Source organism: Mus caroli, chromosome 12, assembly GCF_900094665.2.
Source record: "Mus caroli chromosome 12, CAROLI_EIJ_v1.1, whole genome shotgun sequence".
Classification (NCBI taxonomy): domain Eukaryota; kingdom Metazoa; phylum Chordata; class Mammalia; order Rodentia; family Muridae; genus Mus; species Mus caroli.
This window is the reverse complement of record NC_034581.1, coordinates 69,846,965-69,867,001: the sequence shown is the minus strand read 5'-3', so window position 1 is coordinate 69,867,001 and position 20,037 is coordinate 69,846,965. Positions and strand designations below refer to the sequence as shown.

The 20,037-nt window shown below is 44.4% G+C and overlaps 1 protein-coding gene across 1 annotated transcript in view; it reads right to left on the bottom strand.

Annotated features, from left to right (window-relative positions):
* Rhoj (ras homolog family member J) overlaps positions 1-16,795 on the bottom strand; it is an 86,108-nt gene extending 69,313 nt beyond the window's left edge. The window contains exon 1 of the mRNA XM_021178906.1: positions 16,133-16,795. Coding sequence (XP_021034565.1) covers positions 16,133-16,310 — 178 coding nt within the window. The 5' untranslated portion in view covers positions 16,311-16,795. The remainder of the gene's footprint in view (positions 1-16,132) is intronic.
* Positions 16,796-20,037: the final 3,242 nt, after the last annotated feature.

Below are 20,037 nucleotides of genomic sequence, written 5' to 3'. Positions count from 1 at the left end.
CCCTAAATAAACTCTATGTGTCTGGAACCTCAGGGAGAAGGGATGCCTCAGCATGGGTCCACAGAAGCACCCCCTCCTCATCATACCACACCTCTCTCAATGTATCTCTCTGTCTCTCTATGTCTCTCTCTCTCTCTCTCTCTCTCTCTCTCTCTCTCTCTCTCTCTCTCTCTCTCCCTCTCAATAAAACACAAAAGATAACACCCTAAAGAAAAACTCTAATGAGTTTGTCAACTCCTTATGATGAGGAAAGCAAATCCAATGTTTCCTCCAATCATATGGCTGCGCCAAGAGCTGAGCATTGATAGATCTGTGCCATGGCCTCTTCTCCCTCTGTTATTTTAAAAGCTAACACTTGAACATCCATTTGCATTTTGGAAATCACTCACAACATCTCAAAATGGGCTCAATACTAGTAGACTTATTTTAAACTGTGAGTATTATTTCACCTAAAGTTAGTTGAAGATGTAGCAGGGTCCAAAATGACACATGATCTTTTGTGGGTGCCCCAGGTTTGTCATCGAGACTAAGGAGGACAGGTTTCCCTCCAGGAAATGTTATTCTAGGGGTGGAGATGGTTTTCCCTGGCAGGAACTTCCCCACAGTCAGGTATGGTGGGTGGAGAGACAATAGCTGTCCCTACAGGCACAGTGCCAACCCAGGGCCACTTTGACCCAAGGGGTAGGTCCATCAGAGGAGAGCAGGACCATGTTTCCCCTTGGCCCTGAGTAGGTCTGCAAGGAGGAAGTCAGGACCATTGAATTTATCAGATGTAGAGAAATATAGAGAGGTACCATGGAAGACCATGAGTATTAAAATACTGATGTGTGCCAGGCAGGATATGTCTGCTTTTGCAATAGTGGCTCAGCTATCATAGATAAAACCAACAGTCTTTTTTTTTTTTTTATTGTACTTAAGGTCTGTTTCACAGTGGGGGGGGGGGGAGTTCCATATATGGTATTGTGGACCAGAACAAAAAAACCTGTGGCTGGGGAGGTCATAGGTCCCAAAGGGGAAGCAAGTTCTATGGTTTTATTACACGTGATGTGTCTGTTCAAACTGCCTTTAAAATGTGTGCTATAGATGAGCACTGTCTCAGCCTCAACGCATAACCACTGCTAATACTCTGGAAAACGAGTGGCTGTTTAGGCACAGTGATGCTGCGGCAGAGTGGGCTAACTGTTAGCCACGGGTGGACGTTTGTAGTGTCCCCTTCCAAAGCGCAGAGATCATTGCCATAGAGAGCGTGGAAAGAATGTAAGAGCCAGAGGATGGGATGGAGTTTTATATAACAGTTCCCTACAGAGAAGCCCTATAAGTAGATAGTAAACTAGCTTCAGGAAGTCCCTGAAACTGACCAGATTCATTAGATCAGTGCCCCCAACTCTCCACCCCCACCCTCAACAGAGTCAGCAATAAAGACTGCTAAGAGTCCTTCTTAGACTACCTACGCTGCAAAGAAGACTGAGACCTGACCAGTTGCACGAGAGTAACAGAAACCAGGCAAGTTGCCTGGGAGAGGTTTGGAGTTACTTGGAAGAACACTCGTCCATCTGTTAAGCTGTCTGCAGGCTGCACAGTGAGCTTCAGGTTCCCAGCTTCTATGGCCTGTCTCCAGTGCTAGGGTGGGCCTTGGTGATGTAGCTTTCTTTGAGTCATTTCTGCTCCTGTAAGCAACTCCAATAAAACTCATTGGTTCACCAAGTTGGACCGTGGTGGTACCTGAACTTTGGTCTATCATGTGGTCCTATCTGAGGTATGTTACATCTCCCCAGGAAAAGTCTTGTCACACAACACACCTGGGTACGGAATGAATTTTATGAAACTGGAATTCCATTTGGAGTGAAGGTTAAAATTGCTGAGCAGGATGTTTGTCTAGTGCAAACTACCCTTAAAAAGATTCTAAGGTATGGATTTAGGGATGTAGTGTGTGGAATGCAAGGCTGGTTTGTGATCTGCCAATACTATGTGATTGCATATGTCTTGGTACTTTTTCTGTTGCTGCTAAAATGCCCCAAGAAAAATAACTTAAGGGAGAAAGGGTATATTTTAGTTCACAGTTTGACAGTGCAGCCCATCACGGTAGGGAAGTCACCAAGGTAGGAGCATGGCACAGCTGGTCACATCCTACCCACACTCAGGAAGCAAGAGTAACAAACGCTAGTCCCCCCTGTTGATTCATTTCAGGAACCTGGCCTGTCCAGTCATGGTTAATGTGGGTCTTCCTACCTTAATTAATCCTCACAGGTATGTTCAGAGACTTGTCTCCTAAGTGATTTTAGATCCTGTCAAATAGACAATCAGTATGAGCCACTGCAGGCTATATACACTATATACCGAATCAAAGTAAGATTAGAGTGTCTGTTAAGGTGACAGAGGAATCGAATTTGAGATGCGTGGTGACTAGAGCAACCAAGCCACCTCTAATACCAGCCTAGGACATTGTTATCCAGTAGTCGCTTCAGTATGTCATGTGTGGCTGCTTGAGTTGTGAGGGGGAACTCACAATCACATTAATTTTAAGATCCAAATAAACCTTGCCTTTTGCTAAGCCTTAACCCGACCTTATAATGTAGATACTTTTGGGACTAATTGTATGGATTTTTGTTAGACTATTGGGAAAGAAACACTGCTCTCATACCAATGATGCAGCTCTCAGCGTTTGTTAACCTGAGCGATCAATCTGAGTGACAAGGGATGGAAGCAGATGACAGGTGTGATCTGAAGGATTATTTGGGGGCTGTGGAGGGAAGGGTCAGCACTGCCCTTCCAGAGGACCTGGGCTTGACTACCGGCACAACAACTGTATGTAATTCCAGTTTCAGAGGCTCAGATGTCTGCTTTGGCCTTTGTGTGCACTAGGTATGCATGTTGTGTATAGACATACATTCAAGCAAAACACCCATACACATATGCTGATGATGGTGATGGTGGTGATGCTGGTGGTGGTGGTGATGATGATTTGGTCCAGGCTCATGCATCCTGTTAGAGGTGTACCTAACCATGCTGACAAGATTCTTATTCCTGCTACAAGCATTGCAAAGCTATTCTGTGAGGCTGTGTCTATGAAGTGCATAGTGTTGTGACTGACCTGAAGTAAAATTGTGAGATACTTCTCCTCCAAAAGGGGGAAAGAATAGGTCAGATATGAAGAGGACTGGAACAAACTGGTTTCTCAATCATCACTGACCTCCAGGGAGAGGATATAATTCTGATCTATAGCCTGATGTAGCTTATCAAAGAGCCTGATGTGGGCTCTCTGAAGGGACAGACAAGTAGATAATGGTGCAGGGATCCTGAAGCAAAGCCCCAGCAGGGTCTCTTCAGAACAGTAAAACACTTCACTCCGGTAACTTCTTAAGCCTCTTATTTCCCAATTTGAACTGTTGCAAATATCACATGGAAATCATTTTGTTTGAGCGAAGAAGCATTTAGGATTCTTAACGTGAGCTAATCCAATATAAGCAGAGGGAGGGAGTCTTGAGGAGAGAGAGCAGCCTTGATTCCCTGTCATAACTCTTGCTTTGACAAGAGCAGATTGCCCTGTGATTTGAGTAGATGCGGGGCTGCATCACACACCTTACAAGCACACGGGCTGAAAACTGTTACATGTTTACCAGTTGAGGAGCTGCGTGTTCTGAGTGTCACTCACAGTTCTCAGGAGGCCTACCCATGCTGCACCTTAAGGAGAGAACTTGCTTGTTATGTTTCTTCTTAATTAGCCTCGTGACTTGAAAGGAAAGTTATACGCCATATTCTTTAACAAATGGCTTTTCATCCACCCCTTTCAGATATAGTATCAGAAGGACAGAGATTAAAAACAAAGCCTTATTACAGCTAGGAAAGCCACCTTATGCCTAGTTAAAGCACTCAGAACTCACAGGTTTGACGCTGGAGTGGAACAAACCATTTTCCATCCCCTCACACCCTGCCCCTGGAAAACTACTTTTTTTTCCTTTAGCCATTCTTTTTGCGGTCATGATAGTTAGGGTATATCTTCTCAGGGTGTAGAGTGAGAGGATAAGGTCACTATAGAAGATTATCTTGATTGTTCACACAGGGTGGTGCATTGAGTGCAGTGCATAGGTTAAGACATCACTCACTAAGATTCTTGCTCATTCCCAGGCTCTGGGAACAGAAGAACAGAGTGGAAAGAACCCAGCCTCCTGCAGGTCTGTCTTCTACAAGGAGAGGCTGGTGATAAAATAAGGGAATAAATAATATAAAAAAGCCCAGGAGTAAACATGCAGGTGAATACAGCCTCGTCGGGGTGCTGTGTCTTGTGGAGGAGGTAACAGTCAGAGAGATCTGAAGCCCAATTCTGCCATTTCCTAGCCACATGATGTGGGACGAATGATTTCCCTTGGAGCCTCCAGTTTTCTTGTCCACAAACTAAAGACACCTACTGCCTAAGATATAACAGCCAAGATAGCCAAGGCAACACAGAGCTTGACCCCAGGAAATACTCTGCTATTCAGTATTGCCAAATTATTATTTCATTACTGAACTATGGCCATAAGTGTCTGTTTCATCCGTGGAGTCTTCTGCTTGGGCCAGGATGGTGTTCTCTAGCCATAAGATCTTCCTTTGAGGATCGAACCACGGACTTGTATTACGACCATTAGAGGTTAGGTTGATTGCTTCAGCCGGATTGCCTGTCAACTGGGCTGTCCTGATAAGGACCAGGAGTTCCAGTAAGAGAACTCCTGCCCCTCCTACAATTTACACACTTTCTCTTTCAGGCCGATTCTATCTTCTTTGGAGGACTTTTGGACTCAGAGGAGGAGGTTTTCCACCCCATTGTCCCCCAAATGTTAGGTCAAAGCATGAAGCAAAACAGCAGGGTTTGCAGCTGGGAAACAGGTGTTTACTGTTCCTTTCACAATCACAGGGCTGCATGGATCGGATCGGGAACAACAAAAATTCCATCCAAGATAGAGCTGCATCCAAACCATCCCAGAATCCCGGCTCTCCCCATGGGATGAGATGTTCCCTAGCTCCCCTCGGTGACCGCCCCCCCCAAGGCCTTGGAGTCCTCCTGCTTATTTGATCTATGGGGAGCAGCTTCAGGGAAAAGAATTCATAGTTGGGCAGCTTTGTTGATTGTGCCCAAGTGCCAGGTTTCCCAGCAGCTGGTACATGGTTATGCCCAAGTTGGTTGAGTTCTGACTCCTACCAGTCTCTGCTCCTGGCCTCAGAGCCTTCTCTCTCTCCATTCGAAAGGCCTCTCCCAGCACTTCTGTGACCTTTATCTTTCAAGGTCTCTGTCTGTCTCAACCTTGGATACAGTTCTCCTTTTTTGAGGCCACAGTTTAGGAGTTTTCTAGCTGTTCATGAGAAACTCTAAAGGCCCCTTATACTTCACACAATCTGATAGAACTCCCAAATCGGGACATTATGTGTGTATCTACTTGTAAATTGCTTTATTGATTGATGGTTGATAATAAAATTGTTCCTCCTGACTTGATTTCCAGGCATCTTCATTAGGGCAAAGGAAGGTTTACTGAACTTGATGAATTGTGTATGAGGAATTAGGGTCACGGCTGCTGGTTTAGGACATGCCTGCTGTACAGCATGAGGACTTGATTTCAGATGCCCAGAGCCCACAGGCATGGTGGCACATGTCTGCAACCTTAGCCTTGGGTGGGCTAGATGCAGGCAGAGATCCCTGGAGCCAGTCTAGCTCAACTGATGAACTTCAGTTTCTATGAGAAACTGTCTCAAAAAGTAAGGTAGAGAATGACTGCAGAAGATATTTGATACCAAACTTTGGCTTACTCTCTCTCTCTCTCTCTCTCTCTCTCTCTCAATCTCTCTCTCTCTCTCTCTCTCTCTCTCTCTCACACACACACACACATTCATTGCCCATAGAGTTCAACTCTATGAGTGTGTAATGTTCCAATGATTTTGAAGCACAACTTTCATAGATATTGTCTATGCCTGGAAAGCCTGAGGAAATGGATGTTCACAGTCCCATCTCTTAGTTTAGCAGCTTTGGCTTGGACCCGTATTTTATTTTATTTTTTTTTACAGAAATCTTGTGTGTCTGTGTGTGCACTGTTTGTGTGTATTCATGTGAGTGCTGCTGGCATGTGGACAGATATGTAGGACCCTGGGGACAACCCTGGGTATCTGTCCTCATCTTCCATGTTGCTATGAGGTGGGTTAGCTTGCTGTTTGTTGCTGCCTGTGCAGGCTAGCTGGTCCTTGAACTCCTGAGAGTTTCTTGTCTTACACAGCAAGACATTTCAAGAAAAGGAAAACCAGTAGGTTGGGGAGATAGTCCAGATGGTGAGTGCTACCTGAGCAAGCACAAGAACCTGAGTTCCATCCTCTGCACCCACCTGAGAAGACAAATGGAGTGTAGAGCCCTAGAGAGACTGTTGACAAGGTGAACAATGCCTGAGGAGTAACAATGATGTTTGCCCTTCACATACATATGTATGCACATACACATGTGAATCTCTACACATGCGTGCACGAGTTCGAGCACACTCGTGTGCATACACACACACACACACACACGAGGGAGAGAGTAAGAGAGAACCTTATTTTTTTAAAATAGAGACTTATAGAAACCAAGTTAATGACCTTATAGAGTTAAAAAAGATTCATTTACAATTTACAAAGAATGTTGGGTTCTAAGATGCCTCTGCCCCATGCCATCAAGTCTAATGGCCTGGATTTGATCCCTGGGGTCCTCATGGTGGAAGGAAAGAACCGACTACCCAAAGTTGTCTTCTGACCTGCACATGAACACTCTGCCCCATGTGTGCCTCAGTGAATAGGTATATTAAAAAAATAATCTTAGCAGCAGATGTTCATGGAACTTTTCCTAAATCAGAATTTTTTTAAAACAGTAGATAGGACCCTGGTGTCACCTTCTGTCTAAGCTGCATTCCATGGTCCCAGAAGCTATTGCTCATCTGAAAGCAACGGAAGCCCACGACTGAAATGTACATAATGGGTGTGTCTAGTCAAGACACTCTGGTCCTGACGTGATGACTGGCTTGGGAACTTACCAGAAGCCTTGGTACTTAGCATGTTCATACTTAGAAAAAAAGCAATTGAGCATTCCAGATACACAAGTCAAGAAGTCAGATGAGAAAATGTTGCACCCCACTCCCGACACACAAAAAAGTTATATCTCACAGGGTTCAGTTTAGATGTGGGTCACGAGGGATGATGGACCATAAAGAAGGACCTTTAGGCAGCCCAGGTCAGGAAAGTTAAGAATGATACTCATGGGTTCTCTTAGCCATCTGTATAAGGGTCCTTCCAAGAACCTTCCTCACAGCTGGTGCTGGGGACTTCCTTGTGCCTTTCACTAGGTTCCATTATTTTATTACTGTCTCCCACCTCCTCTTTCTGAAAAGGGGTTTGAATATTTTGGACACCCTATTTCTGTTCCACCATGGCAGCAGAGATGGCTCTGCATATTGGTTAGAGAACTGGGTATTACCATACCATGAAGGATCACATTTAAGTCATATTGAGAGGGCTATGCATTACCTCTTGATGCTGGACCCTGGCATGGTGGTGTGACACAGGGTGGGCCATCTGGGGTAAAGGTTAAGTTTGCTTTACATATGAGGAAACAAGTGTAAAAATATTCGGCGACTGGAGAGAAGCAGAGTTCGCTCATTTCTACCAGATATATTCTTCTTTGTTCTGGGCACTCAGGGGGGCTTTTTCTACGCCTCCCTTAGACGGAGGGGTGGTATGTGACTAAATTATCTTCCATGGAGGATGACAGGAAATGACGTCTGTCACTTCCAGGATGTATCTCTAAACATTTAGGCTGCTCCATACTCTTTCTCATTGAGCTGGTTGATGGCAATAATTATGGGATCCTAGAGGAACCAAGGTCACAGAATAGAAGCATCGTGAGTCCTTAAGTAATCACATGGAAGAAAATCTCTATTGATTTGAACACTGAACCAGGGACATAAGAGTATCAAGGGATAGCCTGCCATGTGTCAACATTTGTGTCTATTTGTTATTGCAGCTTAGCATATCATATTCTAACTAACAGTGGCTTTTGGTTAATGTCACAAACCTATCCACTGATTAAAACTGCTCATTATTCCTTGGTCTCCCCCTACTCCCTTATAAGCAATTTAACCTTAGAAAAAGATTTAAATTTTATTATAAGCAAAACAGAGAAAACAATAGCATCTCATGGGATGACTGCGAAGCCACAATGAATTATTGTCTGAAGATGCTTTGAATATGCCTGGATCCTAGTACTGGTGATTTTAGAATATGGCTCTTATTGTGTGGCCATGAATCCCAGTGTGACTTCAGTTTTATTGTTAATGCTGCCACCCTCCTGGGGGGACATAAATGAAATTGACAGTGTGACTGGGAATGAATGCCATGACTGCATAGTGAACCAGGACCAAGGCTAAGTGACCACACATGAACCACATCCTTGTCTTTTGTTAAGTCTGGGTGCAGGTAAGAAGTTGGCGGACTTCAGAGTGTCTTGGGCAGTGTGAGGAGACACTGTGACTTGGAGTTGGATCATATTGAATCTAGCCTGACTGTGCTATTCTTGGATAAGTGTTTGGTCTCTGCTGACTAAGAGCTATCACGGCTATGTATGTGAGAAAGTAAATCTGCAGGTCAGATGAGAGTCTGTCCCTTTGCGGAGAGACTCGGAGCTCCACCGTCTTGAGCACAATCTCCACACTGACTGACACACAAGCCAGGTTCTCTGATTTTTGTTCCTATCCTCCTGAAGGATTTTGTGCTTTTGTAGAAGAAGATGAGCATACTCAGAAACAAAGGTATCCAATGGCTGGACCCACCTTGAAGCTGTTTGCTACTGAGCCCTCAAGAAGGAGGAGAGATGAATGAATGAATGAATGATGTTGTAGAAGCTACCACAGGGAGTTAACCTGAAACTCAGCGTCAGTGGACAGTTGTGTGAGCAGATTTGTGGGGCATTTTCTGACCTGCACAATAAGGGGAGCCTGGTTGTGTAGAACTAGAAGCCTGCTGGCAGGAAGCCTATCCACCTAAGCCTGGCTTGGCTGCTGTCCTTGGAGGGTTTCTGGCAGATACTGGCATGTAGGACCGTCATGGATGGCAGATGAAGTTTCCTAACCCCGGAGCAGGTGTTTCTAATGTTACACTGGCCACAAATTCAAGCTCTTTCTCCTTCATTTATTATTTTTTCTTGCTTGCTCTGAAGAAAAATAGTTCACAAGATGCTGCCTTGGCACCAGTTTGGGTTTTGGAGTGCAATTTCCATTCCAATTACCTCTGAGAGATCTGGTCTCCTGTCTCAGTGTGGACTGTGGCAAAACATACGTAGGTGATTTCTGCTATTGAACCTTATGTAGGGTAGCCCAGAGTCCAGAAGAAAGTATTGCCTATACATCACATTCTTGATAATGGGCTACTGGGAGTGGAATTTTGGATATCTGAATGCCCGTCATTGCAGTAGGAGGAGTCAGATGACTTGTTTACTCCATTATCCCACTCTTGTCTTTCTTGTCACAATTACTATGTTTACTTTTATCCAAGGCTAATAATCTGGTGGTTTATATGCACAGTGTCACAGGAGCCTGCAATGTCTCTTGCTTGACCCTTCCCCCCGCCCCCATGACACAAAAATAAATAAATAAAAAGAAAAAAAAATACAACAACCCTCTGGTCTCTTCTCTCTTTCCTGGTGCTCCTTTGGAAAGCTCCTGCCATGGCTTTCTGCTGTCCTCAGAATGGCTTACCAACCCTTGATGGTCTGCCCATAACCCAGTCAACAGAAAGTAGCTATTTGTTTGTACCAGCCTTCCTAGCTGGGCTATAAGGCTCCTGAAAGTAGGGACCATGTCCCAGTTGGGTTTGTACTGCATGAGCAGGGCCTGGCTTGATGCTGGAGAAGTCGGTACACTTCTGTTGAATGACCTACTGGTCTCATCTCTGCAGCATGAGGTTGCTGTGAGTGGTTTCATTTGGTTTCTATCATAGGTGGGGTTTTCTGGCAGCAGAGAACTGGGGAGAGGACCCATGTACCCATGACTTAATAAGGCAGGTGTCCAAGGGAACCAGTAAATCATTTGGGGGTGAAATGAAAGATGTCTTTGATTTTTGCCCTGTTTGTTGGCGAAGGGATTTCTAAAACCATTGGAGTGAGCGGAGCGTGTTTTGCTATCCATAGTGACCTCTTCCTTCTCTACCTGAGCATATGCTGATGAAGGGACTTTTGTCAGGTCCCCTAGAGAGCTTTAGGAGAGGGCTGGTCATTAGAAGAACTAACAACAGGATACAAGGTCTGTGCTGAAGTGAAGAGATAATTTCCTTTTATAAAATAAATCTTAGCTATTTATCTATAAAACAAAGTATCCAGTGGTTTATTTCGTAGCCTTGTGAAAGTTGCTTCAGGTTTGTTTGCTTTCCAAGAAATGAGCCCATTCTTTCTTTAGCGTGCCTGTAAGTGTTTTTATAAAGAGTGAAAGAGATATTCCAGAATAGATTTTCCTGTAGGGCAGAACTATGTTACAAGTCTTTATTTTTTATTTTCATAGTGTCTGGATCAAGCTTAGTGATAGACAAGCGCTCTACCATGGAGCTATATCTCCAGTTTCTGTGGAAAGTCTCCGTAGGCCTAACACTTAGTGTTTATTATTTCTCTCACCTCTGTGGATTTGGCCTCGTTTCCATGGGCTATTCCTGCTGTTATGACTGCCTCTGAGTCCACCTTGGGCCAACTACCATTCAGTTTGGTGGAAAAAGTTAGAACCAGATTTCAGTTTTCTGTGAAAACAACTTCCTTTTATATCTCACAAGGCTGATAGAATAACTGGATCTTCCCCTTTTCCATGAATTGTGTTAACTTCCGGCACAGGCGGCCTGAGTTTGCAAACACTGGCTTAAAGTGGCTTCCCAAACAGAGTGACTTCTGATGACAGAGCTCTAGGTGGGAGGAGTGTTAGGAGAGGGACCCTTCAGACAGGATGCATTTCAGTACAGAGTGTGATGCACATGGTGAAGTCTGTGGAGACATGCTGGAGATGTCTACATACGCTGCCTAACTGCATACAATCCAACTGAACTCAGATGCAAGTTTTATTCGGATGCCATGTGAAATGTTAATGGGTGTTTTATCAGTAAGGGGTTGGCCACAAAATTGAAGAACAAGAAGATATGCTCTTGTTGTATGCTCAACTCAACAGCCCAGAGGCTGTTAGGGGATTTTAAGGAATCCTTGGATGGGCTTAGGAAGCAGTGTCCAAATGGTGCTTTTAGAGCCTCATAACATACACCATTTACCCTTTCTACCTTTATCCTGATGCTCCAACTCTGCAGTCCTAACCCTCAGTGGAACTTGGGTTATTCTTGCACAAGCTCTGTTTATAAGAAGTACAACTGTTTGAGTGCGTTACACCAAGTGCAGTCTAGCTTTGAGTGTAACGCAGGTGGAGGAAATCGATGACATTTATACACTGTAGAGCGACACTATTCGATAGTTGTCACAATGTCCACTGAGGTCAAGATAATTATTACTGTATTATAGCTTCAGTAGGAGAGATGATTGTATAGAATATAAAACAAAACAAAACAAAAAACCCCACAAGATAGAATACATATAACAAATAGTTTCATATGCTCATTCTTAAAGAAATATATATTAGACTGGCATTACCTATTTGTCAAAGTTTTATTTTTTTCCGGTGCTTGGGATCAAGTACAAGATCAGGTACTGAGGCCTGAGCATGTGTGGCAAGGCTTCTACTACAGAACTGTGCCTTTAGTATTGTTCACCAAAGCTTTAGTGGATTAGAGATGACTCGAATGCTGGAGAGAACAAGAAGGTGAATGCTTAGAATCATGTCACTCAGTGATTATCTACTGAGAGTCTAATATGTCCCAAGCTCTGCTTTGAGAAGCTGAAGGTAGGAAATAAACAGACAACATTAAGTAGTATTAAATATGGCCAAGGACGGTATAGCAGAAAAAGAAGTCTCTCTCTCTCTCCTCTCCCTCTCTTCCTCTCTCCCCCTCTCTCTTCCCCCTCTCTATCTCTCATGTGTATATGTGTATGTGTGTGTTTACTTGAACATGCACATGTATGAGTATGTTTGTGTGTGTGTGTGTGTGTGTGTGGACACACAGGCACAGACACAGACACATGGCACAGACACATGGATTAAATTATGTGGCCAATTAATACTATAATACTCAGATCTGGGCAGGGAGTGTCAGGCCAGGGTAAGAGTGCATGCCAAATATTTAAGGAGTCTTCCATGAGAAATAGCAAGATGGCCTACTGTGGTTACAGAAGAAATATGGAGAAAATTACTAGAGGACTAGAAGAGAGAAAACAGGGACAAAGTCATAGAGGACCTTGTACACTGTGGCAAAGGAGGAGTGTGTGTTTGGGAGGAAAGGATGGGAGAGCTGGGACTGTGGATGGCTCTGTGTCAGCTGGGTGGAGACTCACAGTGGGCAGGGTTAGAAGAGGGAGTTGGGAGGCCACTATGCTGGTGTGGGTGAGAGATGATGGTGGTGTGGATAGGAGAAAAGGCTATAAAAGGTCCTGACAAGTGGCAGAGGTTGGTTCTTGGTGCATTGTGAATGCTGAGCTCATATGTACGAGCAAGGGATGATAACTAATGGTTTGAATGGAGAGGAAGAGGAGGGATCAAAGGGAGCAAGGGGTCATGGGTGATTGTTCTCAGTCACTGGGCAGAAGAAACCAGCAGTGCTCTTACATGGAGAGGAAGGGAGGTGGAAGAGTGGATGGGAGACTTGAAGAAGCATTGGCTGGAGAGGCCTGTTAGATACATAAATGGATGTGTGCAATTATACAGATGAGTGTTCTGAGGCTGTGTGGGGGGGTGCAGATGCAAATACGAAATTGGTAGTATATCAATGGCATCTTAAGCTGTGAAAGTAGACACTAACACCCAGGTTCCAAGGTTCCCTAGAGAAGTGAGCCAAGGGAGTGACGACTGAACTGTTACCACCGAGTCCCTGGGACAGGCACAGAGGAGATGGAGAGCGTTGCCAGGGTGTGGGACAGTAAAGGGAGGAAGTGTTTCAGAAGCCAAGCTAGGAATGTGTTTTAAGGAGAGTCTTGAACCACCAAAGCATCTCTGGGGCAAGATGCCAGCTAGATGTGGCAGGAGATGAGGAGATTAAGGAGTCTCAGCACAGAGGGGATTGCGGGGGTGGGGGGTGGGAGTAAGGAAGTAAAACATGACAGGGTGGTGCGGACTGCGCCTAGAGACGTAAACACATTTCTGGAGGTGACTGGACACAGATCAAGGACCCTCCTCAGACAATTCAGGCACGTCATATAGAATTAGTATACTGGTGTGCTTTTTTTGGATTCTGGTAGTTTGGGATTCTGGTAGGTTGGAAGGACAGGCAAACCAGGAGTAATAAGACCTCAACTTTTTTTTTTTCTTACAGTTTTTTTCTGCTATCACTTTTGTATTTTTACCTCTTAAGTTAACCTGTGACTACTATAGCCAGGGTCATTGGGTCTTACCTCCATGATGGCTATTTTATAAGGACAATAATAAATCCTATCTTGCCCTGTACTTTCATTGCAGGATACTCCTCTATCCCCGGCTGTAGTTCTTCTCTTTTAGTAACATTTTAATTTGATTTAATCACTGTGTGTATTATTTGTATAGACTTTGATGTGGTATGTGGCCCCCCACATCTAACATTGTGTGTTGGGGTCTAGAACTTTACACATATGAATTCATTTCACTTTTAAAAACAATTCCAATATCTTTACGGTCCCTGGTTTTACCTTTCAGAACGGAGGCACAGAGAGGTTAAGTAACTTTCTCAAGGCCACAGAGTAAGTGACAGAGAAGGCAGTATTAGAGCTAGGTCATGTGGTATTGTTGTACTCAGTCCTACTACATTACATACTTCCCTGGCATGGAGCATCATTCCTGAACTATCTTCAAGAGACAGGCTGTCTTTGATTTCAACTGCAGTTTTTTTTTTTTTTTCAAAAGACACAGCAGATGTGTTCCCTGTTGTTCTATCAGAGTGGGTCAGTAGGACCCAGGGAACTGAAAACTGGATCCAGATGCGAAAGGGGGTGTTTGGTTATTTTAGAACTGATCTGCTCCCCGATGGCCGCCCACGGGCTGATGCTTGGCCAGAGCAAGTATGAGCAGGGTGGGGTCCTTGGGATGGAAATCAGCACTCAAGAGTCTTTCGTGTGAGTGTGGCTCCCGCCTTTCCCTGGTTTAACCACATGGATAGCACGTGAGATATCATGTGTGAAAGAAGTATATAGAGTAAACGGAAGTCACCATGTTCAGGAATGTCTACTGTGTACAATATACTGCTCTGTGTTTCGGGGCTATGAGTTCTTGGAAGCTGAAATAATACAGTTTAGTTCCTGAAAAACTCAAGTATTAAAACTTCTTTGAGAGGTTTTGGTGCTCAACCACCAGCCAGTGTGCATATAATTGAAACATAAATTAATCCAGTGCCAGCAAAGTCCAGCTGGTTTGACCTCTAATTTTTTTTTGCCCATCATAGGCTAGCTTTATTTCCAAAGATGGTTTTGTCTTTCTTCCCAACCCCACTTCGATTGGCTCACCCGAAGGACGGGTATCTGGAGACATAATTTCCCAGGCACTAAGAGCCTTTCCTTTTAGTAGATTTTCGGTTCTGTCTTTGATCAGAAAGTTCCTGAAATAAAGTACTTGCCACCTTCCTGTCTAGCATGAAGAAGACACAGGAGAAACAATTTCTGCTATGATGTTTTCAGGACCGGAATTAGAGTCCCTTCCTCAAAGCACTTTTACAACATTTTTTTCCCCCTCAAGATAACCCTCTTTTTGTCTTGTTGTGTTCTCATTAAAAAGTTCTTCCTTGGCCAAACTCACTATGTTTTCAGAAAAGCTCAGGAATTTGGTCTTCAAAATTCTAGGTAATTTCTACAGAGCGAAAGACCTAATAGGAAATGGACCCCCTTGCCAGCCACGAATCCCTCCCCTGTCAGCTGTGTACCACTGCTGTAAATATGTCCACTTAAAAGGAAGGGAAGATGGGGGTTGGGGGGAGCCCTCCAGAGAGGATGACAAGAGTCTGCTTCCTATGGAGGGAGGATTTCAAATGGCCACACAGCAGAGCTCCAGGCTGGCTTCCTGTGAGGGCTTCCTTTAGGCTGATCCTGATCCCAAGCCAAGGTGAAGAGAGAGACATTTCTCTTCCACCAGACCCCAGAGCTCTGATAACTCAAGGGCAATCGATCGAAGTGTTCAAAAACACTATAAAACTGAGGCCACAGTAAGTCCAAGGCAACGCGTCAGTTCACATAGGGGACGCTTAGGGGTGGCAGCTACGTCAAGAAACAAGGCATGATGCTGACTGACACCACCACAAACCTTCAAACCCTCAAACACTAAAACTCCCCTGAAAGGATTAAGTTATTTCCTTTCAGCTACAGCATCGGGGTGACCACGGTTTAAAATACTAGATACTCAAATTTGTCTTTTCAGGACATACTTGAAAACGATTTAATTGCATTTGAATTTTTTAGTTTAAAAAACATAGCCAGCTTTTACTTAATTTCCCACTTAGTATTTAAAAGCGTGGGACACTTTTCTCCTTATCTACCATCCCAGAAGAGTGAGTGAAAGTACAAAATTTAAGCCCCAAGTAATCCAGGGGAAACAAACAAACAAACAAACAAACAAAACCAAGGTTTTATTGGCTGGTTCTATTAGCCGTTTGATCATGACTAGCATGGAGTAGAAAAAGTTTAGAGTGTAGAACACTTTCCATGTGTCTAGCGGTGATTTTTTTTAAATGGAATATTTTGCAACTACAATACACTTCAAAAAATAATCACCGTGAAAAGTTGAAGAAAGTTTAGGCAAAAATGTTGAGAAACATTTCTGGCCCCAAGATCTGGAGGGTATTTTCCCAGGATTGCACATTTGTTTCAATAGGAGAAGCATGTGAATGGATATACAGGGTCTCCGCAGGATCCTAGCACCATTCTTGAAGGAGTTACCTGGTACCTGCCAGATCCACATCAGTCTGTGACTTTCTGGCTAATCCAGGTCCCTCTGAACGCTAGGTAGCTGTGCTCAGAACCCCGCAGTTCATCTAGATGGAGTTGGTCCCCACGCTTTCCTACCTGCGTAGTGGTCAAACACAGTGGGCACGTATTCCTCCGGGAAGGCGTCGTTGGCATAGCTCATCAGCAGGCAGGTCTTCCCCACCGCGCCGTCTCCGACCACCACGCACTTCAGGATCCTGTTCTCATCGCGTCCATTGCAGCCGCAGCTGCTGTCGGTCCCCTCTCTGCAGCTCATGTTGGCGGCTCCCGCAGCAGCTGCTGGGGCTTCTGCAGTGCATGGAGCGGTGGCACCGGCCCCAGGCTGGAGCTCAGGCGGCCTGACTCTGGCTGGCCTGGCTCTCCCAGGCACAGCCCAGACACACGCGAGCCCCGCCGCTCACCATGCTGGAGAAGGAAGGCACTCTTGGGAGGAGGGATGAAAAGGGTCTGGCCCTTTCTCCCAATCCCAACGGAGAAGTGGAGTTGGGAGTAGAGCTGGAGTTAAGAAACTCTCATGTCCATAGACTTCCCTGGCAGTCTAGAAATCTCAACAGCCCGTGAGAGTCTCACTCTACCCTCCCCAGCCTGGCTGATGACACGGTGGGATTTGAATAACTCCTGCCCGGTTTCCCACCACACAGCTAATATGGAGGAGAGAGGGCTTTTAAACGGAGTTTCCCCCCCTCGCTTCCTCCAGCTTGCCGAGTGTCAGGAAATCGTGGGTTTCCTGCTGCATTCCATATTAGGATCAGTGGGCCGGGGAAGGCGGCAACAATGGGGCTCTGTGCGTGTGTTTGGACTTCTGGGGAACCAGGCCAGGACACGGAGAGGGGAAAACACTAGGGGTCCTGCAGCCAGCTTAAGCTGTCAGACTTCCTGCTTTATCCCCTGCTAGCCAGGCTGCTGGCTTGTGGCTGGGAAGAAGCCAAAGAAGAAAGGATGGAACCCGGGGAGCAGTGTCTGCCGCGGAAACTGGGGAGAGGACTGAGTTTGAGAGCTCAAGGGAACTGAGAGGACCTCATAGGGATTGCAGGCTAACATATGACGTCATCCCTCCCTCCCTGACTCACCAGTTCAAAGCAAATTGAAAATCAACAGTTTTTTCTTTCTTAAACGAGAAACTCAAGCAATTCTTTTCCGCAACAAGGAAAGAAATCTTCCAGAGTCACACGATTTTGAAGAGGGGGGGGGACGTTGTGCAGGTTGTAGGTATATTATGCGTGACCAAGTTTACAAGTCTGTGTTTGAGCACAATGCTAAAATATACATTTCAGACCCCCCAAAACATCCCCTATGATTTTTTTTTTAAACAGAGGAAATCAATCAGATATTGGGTATTTGAATTTTCTCTTACTGTGCATATGCTGAGCTCAGGCCTCACACTTTTGGAAGTGAGAGAGAGGCACATAGTGTGGCCTTTTGGCTTGGTTAGAGTCTCTAATGCTGTGTATGCATAGAGGCTTCCCCTTTTCTTCAAATCATCTCCCCCTGGGTAGGCCCAGCTCTCCTCAATGACACGGGCACATAACAGCCAGTTTGTTTGCTGCCTCAGAATGAAGCCCCATTTGATAATGAACAACGTGAACCTACAAATGATTTTGACGAATGGGTAAAGTAAAAAAACTTTGCTTTCCTATGAGATTTTGAAGATTGCAGATTATCTAAGGGCTTTGAGCAGTTTCACTGTGTCCAGGACGGGGAAAAGTCAGCTTTAGTGACTGTCAGTAACTTAGGTACCTACAACTCATGTGCTTGCTTTCAAGTAACAGAATCCACATCTCTTCTGTTTTGAATAGAGTAAAACTTGCCATGATGCTTGGTGCCCCAACATTTCTTTCCTGTGAAAGAATAACATTTCAATTAGGTATAGAGTGTATCAGGGATGTTATGTTACCATAACAGTAATCCCCAAAGTTCAGAATTCGAAATAACTTTTTCTTTCTTTCTTTCTTTCTTTCTTTCTTTCTTTCTTTCTTTCTTTCTTTCTTTCTTTCTTTCTTCCTTCTTTCCTTTCTTTCTTTCTTTCTTTCTTTCTTTCTTTCTTTCTTTCTTTCTTTCTCTTTCTCTCTTTCTCTCTTTTCTCTCTCTTTCTCTCTTTCTTCTTCTTCTTCCTCCTCCTTTTCCTCTTCCCTCTCCTTTTCCTCCTTCCCTCCTTTCCTCCTCCTTTTTCTCCTCCCCCTTCTCCTCCCCTCCTTCTCTTCTGTACCCTCCATTTCCTTCTCCTCCATCTCCTTTTCCTCCTCCTCTTCCCTTTTCTCCTCCCTCCGTTTTCTCCTCCCCCTCCCCCTCCTCCTTCTGTGTATCTTGTATACAGCATTGTTCTTTTTATTCAGGGTTGGGGCTGATTGAACTGTCATGCACACCATGACTGATCACCCTGGCAGGTGAGGAAATGAACATGGAGAAGCTTCGACTCTGTTTTCTTTAGGAAGTGACCCTCTGCTAACACTCATTGGCCAGAACAAGTTGCACGCTTATAGGGGCTCAACTGAAGGGTCAGAAGCATCATCCTACCCTGAGCTGGGAGGGAAGCACCACACACCGATGAACAGTTTGAATGACAGACAGAGATCGCTTATTTGACTCTACGTGGAGTGTAAATGGATCATATGAAGCCCCGTTGTGAAGCACATGAAGGCCCCCACAGCTGCCTGTAGTTGGTGTAATTTTATTTCCAGTTAGTCTTTCTGGAGAACCCAGGGTATGCAGAATAGAATTGTAATTTAGAAACTTCTGTTATACTTTTGATAAAAAGGCTTTGAGGATGAAGGAGGTAGCCACACAAACCTGTGCAGGTTAAAAGGTGATTGACTGGCAGTGCAAACATCCCTTCTCCCCCAAACTCAACCCCCCCCCAAACCTGCTGCCTGGAACTGAACAGGATCTTCGGAGCACAATGTGATGATAGAGTGGTTGGCAGAGCTGTGAGCAGGGTCTTCCTTGGCCTTCAGGCTGAGATTGGCAGAACCTGCACCTGCACACTGTAGACATTGGCTATAGAGGCTTTCGGTGAGGTTGCTATTTCCATGTGTAACCTAAATCTTGCACCACGGGGCACAGACAGTTAAGTCCATTCTTATGGTCAGGCGGACTTTGTACTGCAACTTTTAAGACACTTCAAGAAGCTAGTTCTGTGTGGAGTGATATTTATGCCAGGCTGGAAGACATATGGGAGGCAAATGGCGTATAGCTCTGGAGAGTGTTGGTTGTATTTCTCACTATAAAGTTGTTTTATCACCATTTAACAAAAATGTAACAATTATAGAAAGAAGTTTTGAGTATTCTATTAAAAAATAACAAAAAGATAAAATTTTAGTATTTTAGACTTACTGTTAAGTGAATTACACTGTCTATGAAAATACATCATTTTTAATATAAAAACCCTTAGACAACAAGACTGTCATGCAAACTGGGCCAGGTGGGGCACTCCTTAAGTCCAGCACTCAAGGGGTGAATCTCTGAGTTCAAGGAAAGTTGGTCTATAACCTGACTATATTTAAGCCAGTCAGGGTTATATAGTCAGACCCTGTCTCAAACATAATGAAATTCTAAAGTAACAGCAATGATGACTGCGACAACAACAACAACAACAACCCTTACATGAACCTGAATCTTAAAAATTTACTATTGTTCTTACAGGTTCAAGAAACTGTATGGTTGGCCAGGTAGAATGACCAAGAGTGTCCTTCCATTCTAGACATTTGTCTATATGAGTTTGGAAGTGGTATGGAGACTGCTGTCTAACGTGCTCGTAGGCAGATGTCTGTACTTTTGGGTCTTGAGCCATGCAGATGATTGACTGGTGGTTACAAAACCATTAATTATTTGGTTTACCTCACTGCTAAGTTTATTCAAACTTAACAGCACATGGTAAAATCTTGTTGGGTGATATTATTTGCTTTTTCCAAGAGATCTTAATCTCCTGGCTCATTCCTGTTCACTGTGCTTTGGTTTTACAGGAATTTCTGCAAATGTCAGCTCAA